We start from the raw sequence: 16,364 nt of genomic DNA on the forward strand, positions 1-16,364 counted from the left end.
CACAATTTGTACAGTGTAATTTATTGTGAGATTCAAATTCTTGTATTTGGAGGAACAATTTTTCTAGTTCTCATTCTTTGATATTATGTTCGCTAATTTTAGTCTTTGTATTTTTACAATAAATGTTAAAACTAACTTTCCCTGAGGTTTCAATTAATGTTATGGTCTATCGAAACACCAGCTGCATTCATAAAGGCCTATTAATATACTAATAAAGTTATATACATAATCTTGAAGAGTTCTCCATGTTTTATTCATAGTACTATTTGTATATATTTTTATTTTCTCATTTAGCAGTTGAAAATTTCCTTTCTAGCAATCAGACAAGAATGACATAATGTTTCACATGTTCAACTTTTTATAAAGGGTTGAATACCTATTTCTTTATGGTTTTGTTACATTCTACTACCTACACTTACTGCACTTTCTTATTATGATAAACAGCATGTCAAGGTCTTGTCTGTAACCAGCTTGGAGAAGTCATTAGACATGCAATCAAAAAAAAAGCAGCATTTAATATTTTTATTTTTTGCTTTTTGGTTCATACCAGGCAATGTTATGGGTTATTCTTGGCTCTGCACTCAGGAATTACTTCTGGTAATGCTCAGAGAACCATATGGGAAGCTGGAGATTGAACTCAGGTTGGCCATGTATAAGGCAAATGCCCTACCTGATGTACTATGGCTCTGACCCCACTTTAGTATTGTTAAGGGAAAAAGTCATACAAAAAGCTCTCATGGAATAACTTAATGCTCCTGGTAGATTATCTGAGAGTCGGACAATGACCGTGCCCTTCTTTTCCAAATTAAGCCTGAAAAGTAGGCTGGGTGTGGGGTGGGGAGGACGGTGGTTGAGCAGCACCTGAGTCTCTCCATCTTAACATTTCTCACTGAGGTGAGACTGATGTCTAATCTTGACTGTCCGGCCTTGAGTCCCCATTCATCATCCGCGTGCAATCCAGAATGTCAAAGATAAACCCTGACTACAAGCCATCAGACTGGGCTTCTTGCTGGGTCCTCCCCTCTATCATTTTTACCACAATTAAGATAATATTCAACATAGTTCTAGAGCATGCAAAGCCCCTGAAGTTGGAGCTCGAATCTGAATATGTCTGATAATTTCTTCAGGGCTAAATTCAACTCAACAATATCCTTATGATAGTGATAGAGCTTCATTCTAAGTAAAATATTGTGCAATCCAGCAGCTACCTAGTACCACAACCATGTCCTACTATTCCTCTTGCAAGACTAGAGGTTTTGCTCCTGAAGGCTGTGTCAGTCTCTGAAAGTTGCTTTATTGCTTCTAGAAGGTAATCTGCTTTTTTTTTTTATTTTTGGGTCATACCCAGCAATGCACAGGGGTTACTCCTGGCTCTGCACTCAGGAATTACTCCTGGAAGATCTCAGAGGATCATATGGGATGCTGAGTATCGAACCTGGGTCTACCGCGTGAAAAGCAAACACCCTACCCACTGTGCTACCACTCCAGTCCCAGTACTCTGCTGCTTGGCCCTACATGCTGTCTGCTGGCAAGGATGCAGGTAACAACCCACTATAACTTTTCTCCCAGCCTGAGTCTGTCTAGGACAATCATTTATGAAATGAGTTAAGTTTAAGTTAAAGGACAGTTTTTAAGTGATGCTATGCAATTACCAAATGGCAGCATCATCATACAGCAAATGAAGGTTGATTTTTTTTTAAATGACAGTCATTATAGCAAGGTACAGTTCTCAAAAGGCAGAAATCCCCAGGACTATGATTATGACCTTCTTAGCTGGCAAAAATAGCAGGGTGTTGCTCCACCTTAGTGGGTATTCATGGAAAAGCTGTCACAAAACAAAAACAGCTGCAGAATCGAAGAGTGTGAAAAGGAAAATAGGCAAACCATAATGGGCATTAAGTGGGGGAAAAGCCACACCCCTTTGAAGGATAAATGAGCCGCATTATTAATCATTAAGGATTAAACCAATTAGAAAGCGTGAATTAAAAAAAGAAAAAGATGCAAACAGGGAAGGTCTCCTTAGTGGTTTATCCTAGATATCCTATGCAAGTTTGACTTATAAATTAAAAACAAAAGTCTCAAAATGTAACCTCCGATTCTAAAAAGATATCCTCCCAAATTTTATCTGAGTCGATAAACACAATGAGAACACAAGATGAATTAAAGTTGCAATATGAGAACAAATTTGACTTCTAACAGAAACATTGTCCAAGTAGGAGTAAGTCAGAAATCTCAATGTTTATCTTTACTTGCATTTATTTCTGGCAATAATTGAACTCTTCCATAGAGTGTTTATCTGACTTGGCTTTCCTTTGATGAATTTCTGGCATGCTACATAGCACCCTAAATGTAGTGTCGCTTACAGACTAAATGTAGAGATAACCATGTTCCCCCAGTAAAAAAAAAAAATGTCCTAGAATAATTATGGGGCAGGGGGAAGAAGGAAAGTATGTCAGATATTAATTAAGGGGTCAATATAGTACAAAGTGTTAAGTAGATATTTTACCACCTAAACTTGTGACTATAATTTATTTGTGACTGCATATTATTTGAATTCTAGGAACTTAAAAAATAATTTTAAAATACCTACATTGAAAGATCTATCAGGTACAGGATCTAAATTTAGATTTAAACCAAATCCCAGCTATAAGCCCATGAGTCCTTTTCTCAATTCCACATTAAATTAACCACACGGCTCCTATTGTACGTCACTAGGAGTGTATTATAGTGCAATTAATAGTGCATACTGTAGCCTTAAAAAAAAACTATCAAAATACCTACTACTTCTTACGTTAGACTTCTCTGTGTCTATCTCATTATTTTAATTTCAGAAACAAAATATTCTGCTTTCAATTAATTTTCTCAACAAGACAATGAATAGCTTTATGCAGAACAAATTTATCTAATCAGTTTTTAAAAGGACATTTAACATACCAACAGTAAAAAGACATGTTAGAAAAATAACTGGTGAAGAGTATAAGATTATATTTAAGGCTAACTCTAAATGTGATATCAATAGTATTACAAATTACTTATAAAAATTATACTACAATTTGAGGGTTGAGCTCTGACATGTTATCAAGAATTTGCTTTTAAATAATTCACAAACTACTTATATATAATCCAAAAATGGGAGAAAATGAAGTATGGCAAAATATTAGTAACTGCTGGATCTAGGAAAAGGCTATGTTGAGATCCATTATATTCTTATTTTTTGTGCATTCTTGCAAATTACCATGATACAAAGTTCTAAATTTTAATATGAAAAGTAAGCCATCTTATATAAAGTCAACTACAATAATTCAATAGCATTTACTGTTAATATCAGAGAGGGGCAGGTGAGAGCCCTCCTCGCCCCAAGGGACCCAGCCCCGGCAGCCGACCTCCACTGCCCAACTGCCACCACGCTCCAGGCTGCTTTCTGGACTGCAAAGCGGCCGCGCTGACACACCATAAGACACTTCCTACCCATTTTCCATAATTACCACACCATGTTTGATGGGGTTCAGATAGTAGGCAGCAAATCATAGAGATAAATATATATATATATATATATATATATATATATATATATATGCCTCTCGGAGAGTCTGGCAAGCTATCGAGAATATCCCACCCACAAAGGCAGAGCCTGGCAAGCTCCCCGTAGTGTATTTGATATGCTAAAAACAGTAACTATAACAGGTCTTATTCTCCTGACCCTGAAAGAGCCTCCAATCGTTGGGAAAGATGACTAAGGAGAGGCTGCTAAAATCTCAGGGCTGGGACAAATAGAGACGTTACTGGCACCAGCTTGAGTAAATTGACGAACAACTGGATGACAGTGATACAGTGATACAGTGACCGGGGATACTGGTGGTGGGGAATGTGCTCTGGTGGAGGGATGAATCTATGTTTAAGACATAGATTTTGGAAATATGGTGAATTTTTGTTAGGAAAAGCTATTAATAATATTCAGAAGCATCCAGCGGCTTTTGGTAAAAACGCGTCTGGTCCTGCAGTAGGTTATCGGTGCTGGGCCAACCCAGGTGGGAATAGGTTTCATGCCTTGGCCTGTTCCCCCTGGCGGCCCAATGGCCGCCATCCTGTAGAGGCCACTGGACAGTCAAATTTGGGCCCACAGTGACAAGACACGCAGGGCCTCACAGGATGGGGGTGGAGCCGATCCTTTCCTTCTCACCCCAACGAGACCCCAAGTCATCGCCCACTAACGGCCTCTCTGGCTCCTGATCAAGCTGCTTAACGGCCATGATCCCTGAGACTCAGAAACAAATCTCAAAAACCTGCGGCTTTTGGCAGAAATGCATCCGGACCCCACAGTAGGTTACTGTCACTGGGCCACCCCAGGGGGGAAAGGGTGCTGTCCCTCCGCCTGCTCCCTCTTGGTGGCTCAGTGGCCGCCATCCTCCAGAGGCCATTGGACAGTCAGGTTTGGGCCCACAGTGACGATACATGCTGGGCTTCATGGGATGAGGGTGGAATCAGTCCTTTCCTCCCAATCCCAATGAGACTCCAAGTCATTGCCCACGAACGGCCTCTCTGGCTCCTGATCAAGCTGCTTTACAGCCATGATCCCAGAGAATCAGGAGAAAATCTCAGAAACCAGCAGGTTTTGGCAGAAATCCCTCCAGATTTAATTGTTAAAATTTCAGAATTTCAAAATTGCGCGACCACTACTGCAGCCACGCAACATCATATGTTATTCATAACCAGCAATGGAAAACAAATTGTCTACTGTTGCCTTTTCAGCAGATCTGAGTGTTTGGGGTAAAATCTCAAATAAAAATGGTGTGTCTGGTGCCAAAATATTAAATGTGATCAAAGTAGAGATAGAGTAATGTGGAAATCATCTGCCCCACAGATAGGGGGAGGGTGTGGGATGGGAGTATACTGGGGCTGTTGGGGGTGGAAAATGGGCACTGGTGAAGGTACGGGTGTTTCATTGTATGACCGAGACTTAGACCCAAAAGTTTTGTAACTGCTCTCACTGATTCAATAAATAAAATTGTAAAAAATGAAAAAAAAAGTAAGGTGGAGTTCATGCCCAATTCAAGCAGTTAAACAGTGGCTCAATAAATAACAGTATTCCTACATAAAAAATTATAATAAAATAAAATAAAATGCTGAGAGTCTACTCAAATTCATGTTTTTAATGAAAACTACAGAAAACCAGAACATCTTTTCCCCCCTTTGGCTTCAAAACCAACATGGCCATTAAGTAAATGAGAAAGAATGAAATGCCTTGCAAAAATACTGCTGGAAAAGACACTTTTCTCACTGGAATCACAGGTGTGAGACTTAAATAACTTTGAAGTTCTCAAACACCTTTTCTGGAGTCTAATACCAGTCCTGGCTTTAAGAGAGGCCAAACCTCTCATTCATATATTGAACTACTGACCCTTCCATTCAAAAGAGAGAGAAAGCTTTTAATCCATTTTCTATCCACAGTAACTTGATGAGCTACAATTAAGGTAATGCAAAACAAAGGCCTAGGAACAGAAAATGGTCATTAAGTGGCAAACTTGCTGGTTTCCGATCCCACTTCATCCTCTCACCCCTCTCCATCCCACTAGCATATCTGCAGGGTATAAACACACATTAATTTAACTTAATGATGAACATGTTCCTGTCTGCAAATGCCTCCCCAGAGTAAGGAAACTCTTTATCAGTGTCTGGACTAGCAGAGCTATAAATCACATGCACAGATTCTTCCTGTTGCTGCTGGTACAGTTATGCCTTAGTATCCCATCTCGCTTCCTAAGAACAAGATGATCTCTCAGCAAAAAGAAAACAAAAATCCATCTTATAGTCTAGTCAGGAGTGAAGCAGCGAATACAAACTTGTCCCACTTCAAAGCACGAGGCCAATCTTTTACTAACTAAAAGCAATCCCAACAGATGTGACAATGAAAGCTTTCTTTCCCCATTATTATTTGAAACAATCACCCGCTATTTGTTCATAGTAATTAGTTTATAACTAGTGTGAAGCAGCCTTGATTAGAAAAATGTTCTTTGTCACCAAATGCATAGTTGCAAACAAAAGCAAAAGCTTTTTTTCGCCCCTTCAAAATTGTTGTTTTTGCTTTAGAAAAGGATTATCAAGCCTTTCACACTCGAATGTGGGTTTATCTTTACATGGTCCCTGAATTCACTCTGAAAGAATGCAAGTTGATGTGCCAGACAATACCAGGCTAAGCTGACGGACTGAACTGCTTATTACGCCTTGTCTAAGGAGAGGCTGTATTTAAATTGCTTTTACCTTTTCTGAACCTGGGAAAACTTGGTAATAGAAAAAGAAGACTTCAATACAGGCCTGGGCGGCAAGGGCAAGTAAGCTTTGGACTAAAAGTTGACTGTCGAGATTACATGGAATGAGTGATCTATAGAAAATCAGCCCATCATTGCCAAGAGGATCCTGGGAACCAAGTGACCCACCGATTCATGTCTTTCTAGAGAGTGAGCTGCCTCTCCCAGTGAACTAATACCTTTGTTTTTACCTATTCCTTCCAGATGTATGATTGCCACTGTTCCTAACATATGACAATGGGACTCACTTACCCTAAGCGAGATGAATTAATACATGTGTTCAACTAAACTGCCAAGGGACTGGAGCAATAGCACAGTGGGTAAGGCATCTGCCTTGCTTGCGGCCAGTGCAGGTTCAAGTCCCAGCATCCCATATGGTCCCCCGAGCGTTGCGAGGAGTAATTCCTGAGTGCAGAGCCAGAAGTAGCCCCTGTACATTGCTGGGTTTGACCCAAAAAAGCAAAAAAAAAAAAAAATCAACTAAACTGTCAAAAAGGTACGGTTTGAATCCTGGTGTAAACTCAAAGTGACAAGATGAATGTTCATCTTGAAATTCCTTAATGTGGATGCAGGGGCACATTCTAATCTTTTCCAACTATGTCACCTAACCAAAGTTACCTGCCCCATCAGCAAACATGTGCTAATGAAGTGGGTGCTTAGGAGTGGGGGGCTGTTTGCCAATATCCATGGTGTAATGAGGACATTCTGGCAGATCTCAAACTACAAGCACGGAGTCAACCGGCTCACTACAGTCCTAAAAATGTAACAACAGGTTTCTAAAACCACACTGGTCTATAGCCTCAGACCCTACCGTATGGGAACATCTAAGAATAGTGTGTAGAACCTTTACCATTCAGACATGCTATTTCTTCTCTTCTGCCCAAATAACTCATACTTGGTTACTCATAAGCGCCCAGCCTAGTGGTGGTCTTTCTTCACAGATCCTCTCGAAGACTTGCATTCTTTTCTGAGAAATCTACTTTGCTTTTAGAGAAGCACAGCATTTGTGACTCAGCACTCATTTTTTTTGGTTTGACTTCTTATCTGTGTATTTCCCACTGTGTTTCTAAACTTTGCCAGGGAAAAAGCCTTGTTTATCTCATTTATTCTGGTATCTGCATATCTGCCACAGGGCTTGCTAAACTATCATAGCTGAGATGTATTGAGAAATAGGAGCCCGATTCTGCTGTAAGTTTTACACATATTAGCTCATTCCATCCTCAAAGCAGGCCCAGTGACTGATGTTGACTTTATTGCGATCGTGCTCGTTTTGCAAAGGAGGCAACTGAGGCAACAAAGAGAACGAATACCTTTATCTCCCCTCCCCATGAGCTTCATTACTAACGGCTGAAACTAGGACTTTAACCAGGCAATGTGACCAGGGAGCTCTAGTATAACCTCCTGGACCTCGGTTTTCTGACTTTCCTTGAGTATCTTTCAATTCAATATTTTAATTGAATTTAAATTCTTGGAGCGATAGCACAGCGGTAGGGCGTTCACCTTACAAGCGGCCAACATGGCTGACCCGAGTTCGATTCCTCCGCCCCTCTCGGAGAGCCCGGCAAGCCACCGAGAGTATTCGATATGCCAGACACAGTAACAACAAAGTCTCCAATGGAGACATTACTGGGCCCGCTCGAGCAAATCGACGATCAACGGGAGGGCCTTTACCTTTACCTTTAAGAGTTGAAATTAATAGCACAGCGGGTAGGGCGTCTGCCTTGCACGCAGCCAACATGGCCGACCCGAGTTCGATTCCTCCGCCCCTCTCGGAGAGCCCGGCAAGCTACCGAGAGTATTCGATATGCCAGACACAGTAACAACAAAGTCTCCAATGGAGACGTTACTGGGCCCGCTCGAGCAAATCGACGATCAACGGGAGGGCCTTTACCTTTACCTTTACCTGATGAGAAAAACTACTAGAAACAAAATGTGGGCAAGCAGGGTTAAGTTTATGAGGGATTTTTTTCATCTTTCAAGACCCAATTTTTGCCCTTTTGAGTGCAATATCATTACTGCTGACAATGTATGTTCTAGTATTTTCACTGGGCATTTGCGTTTCTATACCATATATTATCCCTAAAAACATATGGTTTTGCTTTGCAGTTTTAATGATGTCTTCCTGAATATATTAGTCTGCTTCTTGCTTTCTTTATTTCTTTATCTTTCGTTAGATATCTTGGGAAGATACAGATGCGTTGATATGGGTATGTATACAAACATATATAATTTTAACTGTTACATAAAATTTAAATTATATCAGCTTATCCTTCCAATACCGAATATTGAGTAAATTTTGTGTTTCTTGGCCTTCAACTAATGGTTCAATGAATATCTTCATGCAAGTCTCTTTGGCTCATGCACAGGAATTTTTCTCATACTTTATGTTAACCCAGGAATGGGATATTTAGCAAAGATATAAAATTGTAGTACATACAGTCAAATTATCCTGCAGAGTAACTGGATTTGCTTACTTTACCACAGAAAATATATAAAAGCACACATTCCCTAATAAGCTTTTTGTTTTGTTTTTGTTCTAGAGAAGCACAGCATTTTAAAGAGACTTATTTGTTTCACATTTATTTTGGGGCTGCAAGGATCAAACTCGGGGCTTTATGTATATGAAAAATGCACTTTAGCAATGAGCCACATTCTCAATCCTACCAACAGTGTATTTTATATTAAGTATCACCTCTTTATACTTTGGGTAATATTGCAGTGTAGCACTGTCCTCCTGTTGCTCATCAATTTCCCCGAGCGGGCACCAGTAACATCTCCATTGTGAGACTTGTTGTTACTACTTTTGGCATAACAAATATGCCACGGGGAGCTTGCCAGGCTCTGCCATGCGGGCGTGATACTCTCGGTAGCTTGCCTGGCTCTCCGAGAGGTACGAAGGAACTGACCCCAGGTCGGCCACGTGCAAGGCAAATGCCCTACCTGCTGTGCTATCGCTCCAGCCCTGGGTAATATTAAGAATGTTAAATGAGTTGCTTAAAGAATATTCATACAAATAGTCCCATTTAAAAATGAGCAAAAGGCATGTTTCTAAAGATAACACAAAAATAGTTCCAAAGTCTATGCAAATAGCTCAGCATCACTAATTATATCAGATAAATGAAATCAAAATCACAATGAGATATCGTCTCAAACGTGTTAAAATGAGTTTCATTAAAAAGCTAAATCATAAGTGTAGGTATAGATGTGCAGAAAAGAGGCCCTTGGACACAAATTAATGGAAATATAAACTGGTATAGTCTCTAGGAAAGAGAGTATGGTGATTCCTCAAGAAATTAAAAACACAACTACAATATTATTCAGCAATTTCACTCCTAGCTATTTGTCAAGAGAAAACAAAGATTCTTACCCCAATACACACACACACACACACACACACACACACACACACACACTTCTACCCCTGCATGTTCAGTGCAGCATTATTCACAAGAATCAAGATATGGTAACAATCTATGCATCTATGTGCATCTATGTGCATCAATGGATTAGTAGATAAGGAAAAATGTAGTGTTTATTACATATAATGGAATATTATTGAGCCATAAAAATAAGACCTTGCCACTTCCAACCTTTAAGACACTGTGCCAAATTTAATGAGATCTAAAGGTAAAAGAAGGGGACCAGAGCCATAGTACACTGGGTAGGGCATTTGCCTTGAACGCAGCCGACCCAGGTTTGATCCCTGGCATCCCATATGGTCCCCTGAGCACAGCCAAGAGTGATTCCTGAGTACAGAGTCAGGAGTAACCCAAGTGTGACCGGGTCTGACCAAGAAAGCCAAGGTGTGACCCAAAAAACAAACACACTAACAAAAAAAACAATTCTTACAAATATAAACAAGATCATGGGATGCCAGAGGTAGGGTGGGGAGTAGAAGAAATGGGTGAAGAAAAATGAAAAATAAAAAGGAGAAAAAATTTACATCACTGGCCAAGTTTTGTTCCTAGTAACTATTTCATTACTTCCCCACACTTGATATGACTTCCTTCCCTTTTCTACATAAATATTGAGTTTAAACACACACACACACACACACACACACACACACACACACACACACAAGTCCTACTAATCACCAGCTGATAGAGTCTTGTGTAAGAAGGAAGATAAGATAGATAAGACAATGTTTTGGAAAAGCTGAAACATGACAGCAGACAAATAGAGGATGCTGAAATGCCTGCTCAAAAAAACTGTGCTAGGGCCTAATTCACTCACTTCAGAAAGGCTAAGAAGGACCACAGCAGAAGAACTGAAGTGTGGACTTCAAAGCTTTAGCTCAGGTAACAGGCACTGAACCTAGTACCCGTTCAGCAACTTACTCGGACGCCAAAAGATGAGTGAGAAGACCGAAAAGCAAACCCCAAAGCAAATCAAGGGCTAAAAAGGCAAGGATCCATTTACTAGAAAGAAAGATCACCTGTCAGTAACACTGAACACTCAGGGAAAAAAATCCTAAGAGCTTTGGCATGTTAAGGAACTCAAAGATTTTTATCTATATGGCAAAATTTCAAGGTCTTGAAAAGAAAAAGGTACTAATAATAAATCAAGTAAAAATGTTCTTTTCTCCTTCCTCTTTTTTCTCTGCTTTTACCTGACTCATACACATATATCTGTTCTTAAAATACATAGCACATTCGCATGTTCAGGTAACCTGTGAAATGTTATTGGTAGGGGGGAGGGAAATGTGTGAGACAACAATGTGTATCGTCAACTTTTAAACTGCAATGAATATGGTTCTTTCTCAAAGTACATTTCTTTTTTTTTTCTTGAACTCTGACCTAAAAACAATGATCATGACTGAGAAGGCAGATTACAGGTTAAAAGGAAAGAAAATAAAAAAAATAAATAAATAAAATTTAAAAAATAAAAGGAAGAGGTACAGGGTGTAATGGAAAAGTTCATTTGTTGGACATCTACTTTGTGCTTCATTTGGATCATCATTTAATTTACACACTTAGAAACTGAAACTAGGGCCAGAGCAATAGTACAGCAGATAGGGGGCTTGTCTTGCATGTAGTCAACCTGGGTTTGATCCCCGGAACTCTATAAGGTAACCATGAGTGATCCTGGAACAGAGAGCCAGGACTAAGCTCTGTGCACGGTGGGTGGGAGCCAAAACCCTCTCCCGAAAAGAAACTGAAGCTGAGTTGGGTTTTCCTCCTAACTCACCTGTAGTATAAATGGTGGCCTAATGACTCCAAAGTCTATTCTCTATTCTATCATGCTGAGGCGGAAATAATTACTACTGAAACAGGTTAAAGTGTAAATTTTAACAAAGACAGGTTCCTATCATGTAATAAAGATATCACTAGACATGAAAAGTAAACTTATGTTACTAATTATTCAAGGAACTACATTTTCAAAGTTTCTAGAACAGGTTAAAGCAAAATAACAATAATCATTATGGGAGGAGGGCTATGAGTCAACATTGGGAAGACTTTCTGTAAGATTAGCTCTGTTCTGAGAGAGTTGATTACACCTGGAAAATGTCTGAGAAAGGAAGCAGCAGGAGTTATACCACTGACTGCCTAGATCAGGAGTCTGAGGTCAACTATAACAGCCAGACAGTCTTAAAACCCAAGTCCCCCACAAAGGCTAGCTTACTAAAATCACTCATCCACTGTGCTAGGTGCTTCTTGAACTAAAAAGCACCTTCCTCACAAAATCATTATTATCCAAATATTACCAAATAATAATGGAAGGATATACATGATCCCTCGAGTCAAACACACTTCCTGAAGCTCAATTTAAATATGCCACAAAACAATGAGTCACCCCAGCTTATGCCAAGTGCAATCACTTACCTGGGGTTGTGAAATCACAGGGGTGGAAGTAGATGCAGTGGCCATTGCAGCTCTCTAGTTGCGGGCAGTGACCAGGCCCCAGCACTCCGGTTCCAGACACAGAAGTCAAATTCTTGTGGCTGCTAATCAGATGGAAGTCATACTAGGAGAAACTGTGTACCTGGAAACGGATATGAAATGCCATATTTAGCTTAAGAGGGTGAGTCTACAGGAGTAAACTGAAGTTGGCCAGGAGAAGCAAATCTTTGCTCTGCAATAGTCACTGCAAGGAAGCACCCCAGGAGAAAGGCATCTGAAAACTCAAATTAAGGACTTGTGCATAATTTACCTAAACCTGTACATTCAGTACAAATCACGTGTACCTATTTCATAAATCTAAATCCAACTCTGCGTGCATTACAATGTGTTGTTTGGGAAGAGAGTTTCAAATTGTAAAGATGGGGAGAGTGGGCCAAGGGGAGAAGTCAGTCTACCATTAGATAATAACAGTCAGATCTGACTGTTAATAAGTGAAGGTTAAGAGATTAATACTACCAATTGTCTCAGAGATCTCCCAGAAAAAAGTCGGACCGTTTAGAAAAAACAGGCATGGAGAAAAAAATGGGGCAAAAATCATACATTAATAGCAGAACTAGGAGGAGAGCAATATCCAATTACTAGTCCAATAAGAAACTTAAGAAAGTGACAGAGTAACAGGAGTCAGTCATAGGAATGAGTTAGGCAACTGAATGGGGACAAAAGAAGAGCGTATGTAAGTCAGATTCCCACACTTATGAGAAAAGAACATTCCAAAACTCTCTTTGACATCTCAGAGAATGCTAGGTAAGCACAAAATATAACCAAAACTTCCCTATTTATTTGTGGAATTAAGAAAATAGAAAACATCAAATTCTCTGCACAGAACATGTCTCAAATTCTATCAAAATGCTGATTCCACACTGAAATTAATTCAGAAGTTGGTTGGCAGGGAATGGGGGGAGGATAGTTATCAATTACCAACCTTTTATTGCCTCAATTAAAATCATTAAAACTACTATCATAAAAATTTCTTAGTAGTGATTTATGATTTTTTTTGTTGTTTGACTTTGTCAACATTTTATTTTCAAAAATAATTTAAGTACCGTGATTTATAAAGTTATTCATAATTGAGTTTTAGACATAAAATGTTCGAGCACTAATCCCCCCACCTGTATCAATTTCTGTCTACCAATGTTCCCAGGTGCCTTCCCAATACCATCACCCAGCCTGCCCTCTTGACAGGCATCTATTTCAATTTCAATTGTTAAAGTTTGGGTCTCATGATTTCAGTGTTGTGAACTCTGTGGTTTGGATATTTGACTCTATCATACCTTAACACCACCAATGTGCCTGAAGTCCCTTGACCTGTCCCCCTATCCCTACCAACTCCACTGCTTCTCATCTGTCTCTTCCCCTCTTCCCCCCACACTTATTTCTTTACTTATCGTCCCTATATCTGGGGCCAGGAGTGATCTAGGCATCTCCCTGAGAAGGGAGAAATTTTTTTTCCCTTTAAGAAAAGAAGTTTAGAAAATTCTTTAAGAAAAACAATTCATGTTTCTGTAGTTCTCATATCACCTAACAATGTCTTTAATTTTATTCGAAACTACTAATTGCTCATCTACAGGGACCAAGGGGCATAATGAATAAAACACCCTGCTTGAGCCTGCAGAGAGACTAGAAAGCCTGTTGCTTGACTCTCCAGTTTCGTGAGGATATAAGACAATGCCTAAACCTTTCAAACTATCAGGAAAAAACCTTCCCCCAAAATTTTAACTGTAGTTTGTGTAACACAGTTATAACAGTATTAACTTATGATAAACAAAATTACTACTACTTCACCACGACCAAAGTGCCCAAGATGTGTTGCCACTAGTCTGCCTTTACAATCTCCCCAGCTTGATAATCTGTTCTGAAATCATACTCTGGCAATATGTACATATTTAGGTATATATATAATATATAGAGATACACATATATGAAACGGTAGTTTTCTCCCAGTTGCCCCTCGGCCATGCCAACTGCTCTTTTTCCTTGTCCCCATTTAACTCCATTTTCCTTTCTAGGCATCTCTTCTGCTCCATCTCATTCATCTCCAAACCACAAAACAAGTGTCTCTAACAAGCAAAAGATGAACTTCATCTCTTACTTATTCACTTGCCCCTTCATCCCATCTTCTATTGTCACTGGGAATGAATCATTTCAACATCTCTTCCTATAATTCAGAAAGGATATACAGAACGCAATTTGAAAAAAAAAGAAAGCAACTTTAGCTCACACCTGTGTATCAGATACTAGAGTGATAACCAAGTGACTACATGAATGGAAAATTTCCCAATGCAGATCTAGAAGCCATAGATGGATCACAGTTATTACTTAAACTTCCAGCAGTATAAACTGGGAAGAATCAGCATGAGCAGTTGAAGAAAAGGATTAGCCACAGTGTTCCCAGCATGTGAATCTGTCACTGTAGGGACAGAAAATAAGCAAATAAGAGCTTAGGAGACTTTTTATTATACCCCCATTCAGAGGGAGGAGGGCTGAGGGGAGCTTACTCTGGGAGAACTAGACTGTATTTAATATATACACACGCCTTACGAGGAGTTCCTGGCTCCAGGGGCCAACTGAACACGTAATCTCTGACCGCATTCATTCTGATTTATGTGGCCATGATGACTGCCCCAGAAAACATGAGGGGAAAAAAACATTACCCACGGACTTCTGAAACAAGTAATGGAGCCATGTAACAGTGATCTTGCTAATTATTGAGTTCCACACCAAATACCTAAAAAAACATCTCTGGTTCTAAGGCAAGCGTCGTTTAATTACTTCTGAAGCTGATGCTGGCTCCTTCCCTAAGCCTCATAGGGGATGAATATCTAATTGGCAAATTAATCTACTCGAAATCTAACCTTTTTCCTTCATCTGGATTTGAGTCAAACAGTGACTCATTTCAGACTCTTGAAAGAACACAGGGCAATACCCGATACTGAATATGCACAGACTTCCCTCTAAGGATATGCAACAGAAAAAAAAAAATCCAAGTCCACCAAGCAAATGAAACATTGTACGGTTCAAGAAAAGGAAAGACTCAAAATCACAGCAGTATTTATATAAGAAATGTATACGACATAAAAGAGAAAACCTCAGAAGAATATGAGATCAGAAATGAGACTGTATTAACCAAAAAGAGGGAGCAAGAGAATGAATTATGAACTTAAATGAAGGCAGTGCATAAACAGAGAACAGAATAAAAACTACTGCCCAAAATAAAACTACTGAAGATTAACCAGAGCTGGGGTGGGAGAGTTAGGGTGGGGGTGGGGAGGGGTTTAGAGGTAGCTAAAGGTTACAAAGCTCAACAGACATGCTCTGCATGCAGGAGGTCTGGGTTTAATTTCCAAAAACACGTGGTCCCCTCAGTCCTCCAGGTATGTTCCTGAATACTGCCAGGTGTTTTTTTTTTTGGGGGGGGGGGGCGGGAATCAACAAACAAAATGGATTTCAAAGCTTCCATTCCCTGAAAGAGAACAGATAAATAAAACAAAACATACTAAGCAGTGAAAATAAAAGAAACCAAATAATGCAGAAGGCAAGAAATCCTCAATGCTCTATAAACATACATAAACAGAAGAACTTACATCAAAAAATGACATTTGAAATTTCTGTTTTCTGCAGAGAGCTCTGCAATCTAGCAGGAATCAAGTACAGAAAATGCTGGACTCCAAACCTGGAGGAACAGGACTATGAAATACAAGAAGGCCAAAGCTAGAATTTGCCTTTCTTAGTGTCTAGTCCTCCTACCAGAGCTAAATAGATTCTGAAGTAAGTCTTGAATCATGTAAGGCTGGAAACTGGAAGAATCTCTCTGGAATCTGAGCAGATGAAAAGACAATAATAGTAACATCAGCAAGAAGACACCAAATCCATTGAAACAAAAACAGGAAGCATAAAAACAGATTATTTGAAATGCAGTAGGACGAAATACAAAATGAAGAAACAGTCCCAAACTGCATAGTGAAAAAATCAAAGTGAACAAAAACAGAACCATAAGAACAAGAAAGTTACAGAACTATTCCAGGAGATCTAATAGCCTGATAAAATCAATTCCAGAAAGAAAAAATAAAGGAAAGGAAAGGGTGGATGGATATGTTATAAATAACTAATGCAAAACTTTTTCTTAAATGAAAAGTCATGAAAGTCCTAAGTTCACTGG

At 39.4% G+C, this 16,364-nt stretch overlaps 1 protein-coding gene across 2 annotated transcripts in view; it reads right to left on the reverse strand.

Moving 5' to 3' along the window:
* The window catches only part of LPAR1 (lysophosphatidic acid receptor 1), a 148,913-nt gene that overhangs the window by 84,889 nt on the left and 47,660 nt on the right, over window positions 1–16,364 (reverse strand). For both annotated transcript variants that reach the window (XM_056117154.1, XM_056117155.1), the window contains exon 2: window positions 12,131–12,290. In XM_056117154.1, the coding sequence (XP_055973129.1) occupies window positions 12,131–12,175 (45 nt within the window). In that variant the 5' untranslated portion in view covers window positions 12,176–12,290. The remainder of the gene's footprint in view (window positions 1–12,130; window positions 12,291–16,364) is intronic.

Source organism: Sorex fumeus, unplaced genomic scaffold, assembly GCF_029834395.1.
Source record: "Sorex fumeus unplaced genomic scaffold, SorFum_2.1 ptg000034l, whole genome shotgun sequence".
NCBI classification, from domain to species: Eukaryota; Metazoa; Chordata; class Mammalia; order Eulipotyphla; family Soricidae; genus Sorex; species Sorex fumeus.